General features: G+C 33.2%; 1 protein-coding gene across 2 annotated transcripts in view; it reads left to right on the top strand.

Annotated features, from left to right (window-relative positions):
• The first annotated feature begins 519 nt into the window (after positions 1-519).
• Positions 520-11,838, top strand: part of LOC110033639 (dual specificity protein kinase shkC-like) — a 49,137-nt gene continuing 37,818 nt past the window's right edge. The window contains exons 1-5 of one of the 2 annotated variants that reach the window (XM_020737686.1): positions 520-683; positions 1,005-1,558; positions 1,923-1,997; positions 2,094-2,198; positions 9,176-9,261. In XM_020737686.1, coding sequence (XP_020593345.1) covers positions 1,139-1,558; positions 1,923-1,997; positions 2,094-2,198; positions 9,176-9,261 — 686 coding nt within the window. In that variant the 5' untranslated portion in view covers positions 520-683; positions 1,005-1,138. Of the gene's footprint in view, positions 776-1,004; positions 1,559-1,922; positions 1,998-2,093; positions 2,199-9,175; positions 9,262-11,838 lie in introns of both variants that reach the window. The other variant, XM_020737685.1, reaches the window with a different exon arrangement.

The raw sequence follows: 11,838 nt of genomic DNA, 5'->3' as shown, positions 1-11,838 counted from the left end.
AATGAGAGGGCCGATTAACTACCTTTCAGCTACCGAATGTCAGTCGGTCGACCAAAGACTATCAATCGACCGAATGACATTATCACTGGGTCATTAGATTCCACTCTTCTAACAGTTATAAATAAGAAATGATGCTAATATCTATTATGCATATAAAAGAATGCTAAAGTCAGTTACAAATTAGAAAATGTGTCATACTAATTTTTATTGCCCCTATTAAAATAGGAACTAACATATAATTTTACAATATATATCCTTGAAAGAGAATCATTTCTCCAATAACTGAATTTACTCTATCAAAATGTATGTTAGTGTGCATTTTATTTTTTCTTTATGCGTCTATTTACTCTATTTCTTAAGTGTGATCCAAAGAACATATTTCAATTCACACGCACATACACATGCGCACACACACACGCACACCCGTGCGCTGGCCGTAGTTTTCAGATTAAAAAAGTTCCAAAAAAACAATTTCATCGTTGCCCTGCACGGCCTTCTTTCTGTCGGCAGGAGAACGTACTTCATTTTAAATTCTTAACCTTTCTGATGTAATATTTTTTAAACAACACAACCGTCAACTGCTAATCTTTTCTCGCCACTAGCGCACATATTCAACAATAATGATGCACGAAAATTAGCAAATTGTCGCCATTGTCGTCCCCGGAAGACAAGGCCCAAAAGCTGTAGGATTTCTCCATTCCATCCCTTCTTCTCCCTCAACCCCTCTCTCTGTCTCACAGTCGTTGCTTTTGTCTGGCAAAAGAAGCTACGAATGGTTGTAATTCTGATCTCAAATCTGAAATCTCCAGCGCTTTTAGATCTTCATCTCTGGTTCTTCATCTGTCTAGGGATAAATAACATTTTTTACTGTATCTACTAAACCTAGAAAGCCAGGCTCGTTACGATTCTTCCAAACAACCGGCTTTCTTAAACATGCAGAATTAAAGCTAATTATCCATTTTCATTTTCAATTCTCAAGACGTGTTTATTTATTTGTCTTTCAGCGCCTCGAATAATTTGGTCCTATTGCCGGTAGGATGCGACCATTCATGCCCTTCGACGCTTCTGAGACGCCTCATATGATCGAGTTTCGTTGATTATTGTTCAATTGCTGAAAGTTTTGCATTGGGTCAACGGAATGGAAGTGGTCTCCCAGCTAAAACGGGGTTTATCTCGGCAATTCTCCACTGGTTCTCTTAAGAAGAATGGGATTTTCAGTTTTAAGAGGCAGACATCATTCGACCCCAGGCTTAGCAATGCAAGCAGGTTTGTTTTTGGCCGGCAATCATCGCTTGACCCCAATCGCAGGAGTCCAATCTGGGATGAGTTGGCTGTGCCGGAAAATTTGGATTCCACCATGCAGCTCCTTTTCCTGGCTTGTCAAGGTGATGCGAAGGGGGTGGCTGAGTTGATGAAGGAGGGTATTGATGTGAATAGTATTGACCTGGATGGAAGGACTGCTCTTCATATAGCTGCTTCGGAGGGGCATGTTGAGGTGGTCAAGCTGTTGCTGAACTGGAAGGCCAACATTGAGGCCAGGGATCGATGGGGAAGCACGGTAGATTGAACTTCTTTCTCCTGCATTCCTAGGGTTTCCTATTTCAGTCTAATCCAACTAGAGATATATCAGCAATTAATTGATATACTAAGGGAAAATTGCAAATAGGATTGAAGGCAAATCAAATAATTTGGCAGATAAAGTATGCCACGTTTCTTCACTAGAATTGTAATCTGTCGATGGTTGCAAGGCATTTATTCAAGCAACGAAATTAAGAGAGTTTTTCTCTCAATCAAAATTACTTTTACTTGATTTGCTAGGATATTCCCAATAACCTTTTTGTGTTTTGATTTTTAGCTGGAAGGAAGTTTTTTTTGTATTCAAATCTTGTTTTTTGGGTGTTAATGTTGTGTTTGAGTTGCAGGCTGCTGCTGATGCTAAATTCTACGGCAACGTTGAAGTCTATAATTTACTGAAAGCTCGAGGAGCCAAACTTCCTGTAATATAAATAATTGTTTTTTAATCTGTGAAATTGGAGGAGCTTATTCATTAATTGAAGAACTTGTCCAATGCTTTTGCTATTTTGTTTTTTTAGAAAACCAGAAAGACCCCCATGGCCGTTTCAAATCCCAAAGATGTGCCGGATTATGAGGTCAATCCCACAGAACTTCAGTTTCGTCGAGGAGAAGACATATTTAAGGCATGTTCTTATGATTAGTTAGATAGTTATGCTCATATTCCATGCCAATTCTCTGATCAACAACACACCCACGCGCGGGCACACACACACACACAGACACACACACACATATAGAATTTGTTGAATTTTCTTAATGCCTTTATTCAGATTGTGGGTCTACTAATCTTATCACTACTATGTATATTGAAAGCAAATAAAAAATTTGATGTTTGAAACAAGTAAAATAACTAAATTTTATTGACCGAATAAATTTCTTAGTGAAAATTTAGTTTTTTTTTCACAATATGATTTATTTGTTTTCCATGCAACCTTTGGTGAGCATAAGAGACTAAAATAGATTTTGGAGCAGAAGTAACCTATTTTTTGAGGATGGACAAACTTATTTCATAAATAAATAAAATAAACGTATAAAATGGATGATACACAATGCTAAATAAAATCTCATATTTCATTATGATCAATGATATAAATAATGATTACAAAATTTTAAAGATATTTGTACTTTTAACATAGTACTTTTGTTGGGAATCAATTCAAACATTTATTTTTCAAAAAATTTTCTTAGTTTCGGATAAGTAACCTTATGGAGGGGAGACGTAATTAAAAAAGAAAACATTCCAACATTAAGAATAAATAAATAAAATTCACGGTGAGCAATTGCTAATCCTGAATTAAAGTTTTGTCTGCCCTTGCTTAGACTAAGCAGAGGTAACATTTCTTTCTCTTCCTAAGGACATAATATACTAGCCCCTTGGATGTTAATAAGAACATGTTCAAATCTTTTGTTTCTAATTTATTCTTCCCATTATTCTATGGTCAAACTATCTCACCGGTGAAAACCAAGACAATATCTTAAGTGCAAAGGAATAATTTTGGAAAGCTTTATTAATAACCAGAGGTGCGGTTTCATTTAGCTGAAGAAATGTGCGAAGCTCTAGAGCTTCGAAGTTCTATTATCAAACTATCATTTTCTATGTTCAAAGATTAAACTAATAAATTTGCAATGATTATTTTGATATATCCGAAAATGATGCAACTGAATTTCATCACTGGTGCTTGATACCTGCGTTTGAAAGCAATAAGGTTGATACTTGTAAAATAGCTTTTGAGGTTATATGTGGTTGAAGAAATTAGATGCCATATAGTGACTAGGGATATTAGATGTTTGTTCTTGGTATTTTTGGAATGACCATTGATGAGAAATGCTAGAGGCTAGATGATATTGGGTATTTTGGCTCAGTGATTCTCCTTATTGGAGAGGTGAAAAGAAAGCTGGAAAGATTATTTTCAAATGTTAATTTTCAATCAACTTTAGAAGCTGGCGACGATGGAAGTTGGCATTAGTCAATGGCCAGCATTTGTTATGGTGGTTGTGAGCATCAATATTAGTTAATGAATGATGTTCTACCACATCTTGGATTCAGAAGTTGGTATGCATTGACAATGTGGGATGCACCAAAGGGATGGATTCTGTATATAAAACAAGTTTAAAAGCTAAGATCAAGTTAAAAGTGTTTTGTACTCACAAGAGAAAATGGATATGCAAGTAGTTATAAATAGTCAAAATAAGCAAAACATATTTTATGTCATTAATAGAGTTTATAATATTGATACAATGAAGAAACACCGGAATGAATAATAAAAAAGTGAGTAAGAGCAACCAATGTAGAAGCAAAACTATTAAAATCCTATAAAATTACGAATAAAGCTACTATAATGCAAACTCAAAAAAAATCGAATGAAAGGTTACTTTTGAAAAGTTTGCTTCTGTGGTGATGATCCACTAAGCAATATGATAGAACTAGTTATGATAATTTACGAGTGAATATGCCAACTCAAACTCAACGTGTAACTTCTTTCTAATAAATAATAAATGCAAGACACTGTCGCATGTAGGATGACTAATAAAAATACACAATTTGCCATAAATTAGCAAATAATAAATATCATTAACCTATCACATTAAAGAAATGAAAATTGTCACTATTTTAATATGGTTTTCAAAATTGTGACGTTCATGATCATTTATTGACTAATTGCAATTAATGTATTTTTATTTTAACATCTTCACGTGCATCCATATGAAGCATTATTATACATCTTAAAGTGTGTCTCATCAATCATTTAACATTTTATTATATAGATATCTATAGTAATTTTTTCAATAAATCACCAAATAACTAAACATAAATATATGAAAATTTAATAATTTTTAGTAGTCACTCTATGGGCCCATCAACTGCTCGCCAATATTCAAAAAAATTCTACCAACCTACACATCGTTGCTCATTGGCATTTGATATTAATATATTATAAATAAAATTTCAACGAGTATTTTATAAATAACCTGACAAGTGCTAAACAGATAATGAGTTGCATGAATAATTTTCTTACATTCAACAAATATCATGCATGAAAAAAAGATTTTTCCACTACAGATTTTAATCTAATATAAAAGAATTATATAGTAATAAATTAAGGCTACTAAATTTGTGACCTATTTTTTTGTGGGTGTCGATTATCATCTCATAAGAAAATTATGAGCACATGGATTGAACTTTAGGAGGAAGCTATAAACATGTGGATTGAGGCTTTAGAATAAAACTCTGAGCCATTAGATTGAAGGCTTTGCCTGTTTGATCAATCTTATAATAGCCTTTAAATTGTTATCTGTGCGTTAGTGCTTTATTGAATCTTTTTAATTATTTTCTTTAAAGGGTTATTATTAAAGATTATAAATACCCCATTTTATTTTTATACAAGATACTAACTTTTCTTTCCTTTGATTTTATGTTTTCCAAAGTTCTGCACCTGTAATTTCATATTTGATATAGTGAATTCTGATCCTCTGCCCGTGATTTTTTCCATCTTGGATTTTTATCGTAAAATCTGTGCTTTTTCTTTTATTTATTTCATTATTTGTTACATCGATTCAATATCTATTTATAATAAATGATATTGAAGTCATATTTTAATCCCGACAATGATAATAATGAAGCACGACATCCCTCTTTTAAATGTCTCCATCGTGGAATTGGGGGAGAAGAAACTAAAGATCGAAAGACCCTTTCTAAAATTCATCTTCATCTACCAAGTTAGATTCTACAAGATATTTTGAAGGAGAAGAACATTATTATGTTGTAGATCAAATCAGAGCAATTGTGCATGACAAAAAGTCTAACCAATAAGTTGCATTTGAAGCAATGTTTGTACTCTCACAGGATGACAAGTGTATTTTTTATAGATCACTTAACTTTATTAAGAAAATATTTTTTGGTTTGGAAGCTATGGAAATTAAATATGATGAAGAAGATTTGACATTAAAGTTATTGTGCTCGTTACAGTCATCATATGCAATGTTTAAAAATATCATTTTGCATGACGAGAGACACTTACTATAGATGAAGTATATGATGCTCTATTTTCAAAAGAGAAAATAAAACAGCTTGTGGATAAACCTATTGCTCATGGATAAGGTCTTGCCATTTGAGGTAGAACTCAAGAGAAGAGTTCTGATGCTAATAGATAAAGTAGATCAAAATCCAGAAATAAGAATAAGATCTGTAATTATTTTAAAAAAATGGACACATCAAAATTGAACGCTATGAGCTGTAGAATAAAAATAAAAAAATAATTTCAAATCAAAAGGGCAAACAATTTGATCATTCTGGTGAAGCCCTATTGTTAAAAAAGTTGCTAGTAATGGTGAGCTCCTAGTTGTTTCTCATAGTGAATCTTAGGATGATTGGGTTCTTAATTCAACCTGCATATTCCATGTGCTCTAATAGGAATCAATTTTTAACATATGAAATTTTGTCGAAGGGTACCGTGTTAATGGACAATAATATTCAATGTAAGATTATCGATTGGTATTCAAACTTTTAGAATCAAAATGTTTAATGGATCATAAAAACATTTAGAGATGTGAGACATGTCCTGGATCTTAAAAAGAATCTAATTTTTGTAAGTATTCTTAATGCTAAAGGGTACAAGTACTCGGGAGAAATTGGAGCTTTAAAGGTCTGCATGAAAGGACTCAAGAAAGCTGCTAAACTATATGTTTTGCAAGACTCTACAGTGATAGATGATGGTCAATTACTACTTCTTTCATGTAAGATGATAAAGCAACTAAACTTTGGCATATGCGTTTTAGGCACATGGCTGAGAATGGGATGACTGAACTAAGCAGAAGATGTCTTTTGAATGGTTAGAATATTGCTATAATGAACTTCTGTAAACACTTTGTGTTTGGAAAATAGAAGAGTTAAGTTGGAAGGCTACTTTGCAGACAACAATGATACTATCTATAATTGAAGTTGTTTATATGACAATTACTGAGGCTTGCAAAGAATTTCTCTGGTTGAAGTGTCTTTTTGAAGAACTTTGTGAAGATTTGAAGACCACCACATTAATGTGTGATAGTCAATGTGTTATTTACCTCAATAAAGATTCAATGTTTCATGGGAGAACCAAGCATATTGATATTCGTTACCACTTCGTTCATAAAGTTATTGCTTATGCTATTATTGTGGGCAAATTATTACCCATGATAAAATTCTGTGGATATTATGATTTAGTCACTCTCAATAGCTAAGGTTGAACATTGCTGAAACTTGATCGTTATTCATTCCTGATCATTATAGGAAGAGGTAGAGAAAAATCTATTTTGTATAGTTGGAAATTTGTGTAAAGGTGGAGATTGCTAAATTTGTAACCCAAATTTTGTGGATTCCGCATAATTTGTCATAAGAAAATTATGTGCACACATAATGAAGCTTTAGAAGAAAATTATGTGCACGTGGATTGAGGCTTTAGAAGGAATTGTTAGCACACGGATTGAAAGCTTTGACCGTTTGATCAATTTTATCATAGCTTTTAGATTGCAGTCCACCCGTTATTGTTTTATTCGCTCCTTTTTAATTATTTCCTTTTAAAGGGTATTGCTAAAAATTATAAATACCCCCTTTTGCTTTTATACAAGATACTTACTTTTCTTTGCTGTGATTTTATATTACTCGAAGCTCTTAACTTGTAATTTCATATTTGATATAGTGCTTTGTTTTTTTTTAAATTTTTTTTTAAAGGTGTATTGCTAAAAACTGTAAATGTCAGTTTTATTTTTGTATAAGGTACTCACTTTTCTTTTCCTTGAATTTATATTGCCGGAAACTCTTCACCTATAATTTCATATTTGATACAGTGAATTCTCTCTCTGCTCGTGGCTTTTCCCAACTTTAATTTCCACGTAAAATCTGTGTTCTTTTTTGTTTACTTTATTATTTATTGCATCGATTTGATATCTATTTATAAAAAGGCAAACATAGATATTTAACTAATTATTTCTATATGAAAATTAAAATAGATTCTGACATATATATACCAAATAGTTAAATATCGAAGATAGGACTAACAACATATAAATATCAAGGAATCAATTACGAAACATCAAGGGCCACACTCCTACTATATGTGGGTACATTCATCCTTGAATGAATAATAATTACGTATCTCTATTTGAATGGTACAATACACCTGATCTATTAGATGTCCAACAAGCTATACCAGGTGATCTCAACTTGAAGATCCTGCAAGCAAATCCCTAAGCAATAAATGATCTTTTCCTAAGCATAAATGCATAATTTGAACATTGAAAAGAAAATCAAAACTAATTAATGTAGTGGCAACTTGACCTTCGTGAGTTACCTTATAGACAAGTAATGTTGCGGAATCAAGCCTATCACAAGGATCCTTAAACTACAACTTTTGCAAACATTATCACACACAAAAAAAGTAGTATCTAACGTCCAATTACAATTAATTCTTACCTATCTAATATAAACAATAATTAATAGTTAAAGAAATATATTCTTATATTAATTGGAATAGAAAAATATTTTCATATTTATTTTGTGGGTAAAGAAGAAGGGAGGAGGGAAGAAAAGGAGGGAGGAAGAGGCTCACTCTTGAAGACAACATTGTGGGCAAGGGTTTTCATTTGGTGGTTGCAATAGATGAAGAACCATGATGAGCGGAGCTTGAAGATTTACCTCGGTCAAGAAGGATAGCAGCTTTGTGAGAGAGGGAGAGAGGAGTGGGTTGTTGGGGTTTGTGGGATCGGTGGCTATGCTTGGAAGGAGAGGAGTGCAAGAAGACGACATGGGACTAGGGTGGAATCACCAGATAGAAATGGCAATACATGGTTGGCGGCTCACATGTGGGGTTGGGGATAGTTCGGTTGGATGTTCTACTTTGGTTTATATTATAAAAAATAGAGTGCTAATGAACGTAGTTCTAGAAATTTTTGAGTCACATAATTCTCTATGTGGAATTCTCTCTCCCAAATGAGGAGAAGCATGTCTTGTTAATAGATTTACGAAGTGGACCATTTGGTCATTTCTACTAATTTGGTCACTCTTTTGAAATGGTTTGAACTTGGCTCCTTTTGATCATTTGACGTTTCTTTGCTATCTAAATGCCTTAAATTTTCTTAGAATTGGGCAATTTTAAGCTTTTCTCAACGAGATGCTTAATAATATATTCATTTTGGCTATAAGCACATCAACTTGGATTTCATATATCTCTTCAATGGCATCTAGAAATTATCAATTTACACTACATCCAAATTCATGTTTGATAGATAAAATTCTTATGAAGAATCAAAGATTAAATAATTTAATTCCATATTAGGCAGCTTCATCTTACTTCCTCCAAACTCGGCTATTTGACATTGTTGATTAAATTAGTTGGACTGCAGAGGCCTAATTGATGAAAAGTTATGCAAAATATATACCGGTTTTTTTATCACTGCAAGTTGAGTATTTTGTCAACTTCTGCACCTTGTATTAGACTTTTCTACAATCTTTTTCAAAGTTTATTCCTTTCGTTGTATGGACTATTCTCACATGCCTTTTTTTTAATCTGATAATTTTACTTTAAAAAGGATAATTTATAATTACGCTTTCGATATCATTTGCCAGAATACTCACCAGGTAGCTAAATGGAATGGGACGAAGGTCGTTGTGAAGATTCTTGATAAGGACAACTATTCTGATCCAGAATGCATGTAAGGATGTCTTATCTGTTCTTATGCTTTGAAATAATTTTCTATTATTTCAAAGCAATCATCTGTTTTTGTAATTTTTAACGTGTCTGCTGGTTTTACTGCTAATTTGTTTCTTAATTTGGTTATATCTGTTGTAGTAGTGTTCCCTGTTAGAAAATTACTTTTTTAGTCAAATAACGCTGTGATCAATTCTTCCATTTAGTTGATTGCTGTTAAAATATTCAATTTGGAATAAAAAAAAGTAGTTTTAGAAAACTGAACCTTTTTTGCATGTTTTCTCAAGTACTAAAGGAAAGAGACTGTGCCACATTAACTCCATCGCTTTGTGTACTACACATAAGCTATACCAGCAATAGTCTACATCAACTTTAGTCTAACTACTTGACCAACTTCTTGTTTCTATCTCTGAATTCTTTCTTGTTGACAGCTATATTTGCCGAGTTCTAAGTTATCTCAGAGTTTTTGTAAATATCTAATGATACAGATTTTTTCCTTCTTTCCCCACTCTGTTTCTACTTTTTTATTTATTGCTCTCCTTGAGTAGTAGAGTTTAAAGTTGCCAACCTACTTGAAGGAGTACAATTGGCTAAGTAACCTCCCAAATATCACATTATTATGAGAATTCATTCTAATTATTGTTATTAAATGATCCTAGTAAATAGCATTGAATAAAGACCAATTTGTTACAAAAAATGATAGATGGGTTTCACTTCTTATCTAATAACACAACTAAAAATAGGGCTGTAAACGAGCCTAGCCTGAGCGAGCTCAGACTTAGCTCATGTTCAGCTCATTCGAAATTGGCTCGTGTTCAAAATGGCTTGTGAATAGTGTGTTCTTGTTTGACTTGAAAAACTTATTCATGTTCATGTTCGGCTCGAAATTAGCTCGTTAGAATATAAAATTATTATAATAATTAATTTTTTAAATAAAATTAAAATAATAATTTTTCTAAAAACCAATTTGTATAAAAACTAATTAATTATAATTTATAATATTTAATTTTATGGGATTACAGTTGACCCCTTTTTGGATTTCAGTTGATCCCCTTTTGGATTTAACTCTTTCGTGCATTGCAATTTCATTGTGTTTTCTCCGCGCCTCCCTCTTTTGGTGATGGCTTCGAACAAATCATATGCTGCTGTCTTTGCGGGTGATCACACCTCAGCTACTCTTAAATCGTGCTCTTTCTCTCTTTCGTTTGAGTTGACGGAAGACATCAAGAAACCTGGAAGGAAGAATAGGAAGTTTGTCATCTTTTTTACAAAAACTGAATACAATCAACTTGCTTCTTCCTGTCGTCTGAATTGGTTGGAAAATTTCTTTATGATCATTCCAAAATGGAACTTATTTGTAAGGAATTTGAGCTTATACATCTTGTTGGGAGTGAAAAATTAAACTTCTAGATGATAGACACGTTCTTATTCAACTTAATAATAAAAAGGATTATATGCGTTTATTTGCTAGAAGAGTAATCTGGGTTGATGACAGAACAATGAAGATCTTAAAATGATCGGTGACTTTGACCCATAGACGAAACCACTAATCATTTCGGTTTGGAATCGCCTCCCTGACTTGAAATTTCACTATTTTACTCAAAAAATGTTTTACTCTATTGCCTCAGCCTATGGTAAACCACTCAAAATGGACATTCCTACTTTTAATCTTTTCCCTTCATCTGAAGCCAGAGTACTTGTTGAAAGGGACATTACTTTTGTTGCCTCTGAGGAAATTTGGCTAGACACATAACATCATGAATATTGACAAAAGGTTGTGATTGAGTCTTTCCCTTCAAACTATCGTATGTTCGACCACTCCAGTTCTCAATGTCATTATCTACACCCCCATTTCAAACCAAAGAAGCAAAGTACGCTGCTAGAGGAAGCGATTCCCCCCTCCTGATCTAATCCAAGTTATTTACACTATTATCATCAAAAGGATACCCCTGAAGATGTCATTATCCTTGCAAGTAATATGTCAACCATTCAGCCTCCACACAATGCTCATGATGTAGGTTCAGCGGGAGCTTCACCTGCCCTATAACCTATCACCGATGTAACGGTACCACCTTGTCGGGTCAAGCAAGATGTTAATGTTACTCAGGCACATGCGGTGCAACAACCTACACATGTCCGACCACATTTGAACCAATCCATTGATTAGATGAGTCAATCCTCGGATGAGGAATGTCAGGTTTACACATCCAGAAGGAAGAAGAAGAATGATGACTTACTTTAACTCAGGAATCTAATGGATGATACATTGGTTACTCCGGGTAATGGTACGCTCCTCACCAATTTATTAGCCGACTCCATTCCGAGAACTAGATGTAGATGCAAGACTAAATTGAGTCGTCTCTAGCTTTTTGCGCGATTTGATAATTTTAATTTTTTTTATCATATATGTATTTTTCCTTTTTTTGTTTTGGGATTTTGTGTGTTGCACTTCTGGGTTGGGTGTTTTTTTGGGCCCACTCATACAACCTATTTGTATCTTTTCCGTTTTAATATAGTAGCACTTGGGCTTTTTTAATATATATATATATATATATATATATATATAAAAAAAAAACAAAAT

Source organism: Phalaenopsis equestris, unplaced genomic scaffold, assembly GCF_001263595.1.
Source record: "Phalaenopsis equestris unplaced genomic scaffold, ASM126359v1 Scaffold001243, whole genome shotgun sequence".
Classification (NCBI taxonomy): domain Eukaryota; kingdom Viridiplantae; phylum Streptophyta; class Magnoliopsida; order Asparagales; family Orchidaceae; genus Phalaenopsis; species Phalaenopsis equestris.
This window is presented reverse-complemented; position numbering and strand designations above follow the sequence as displayed.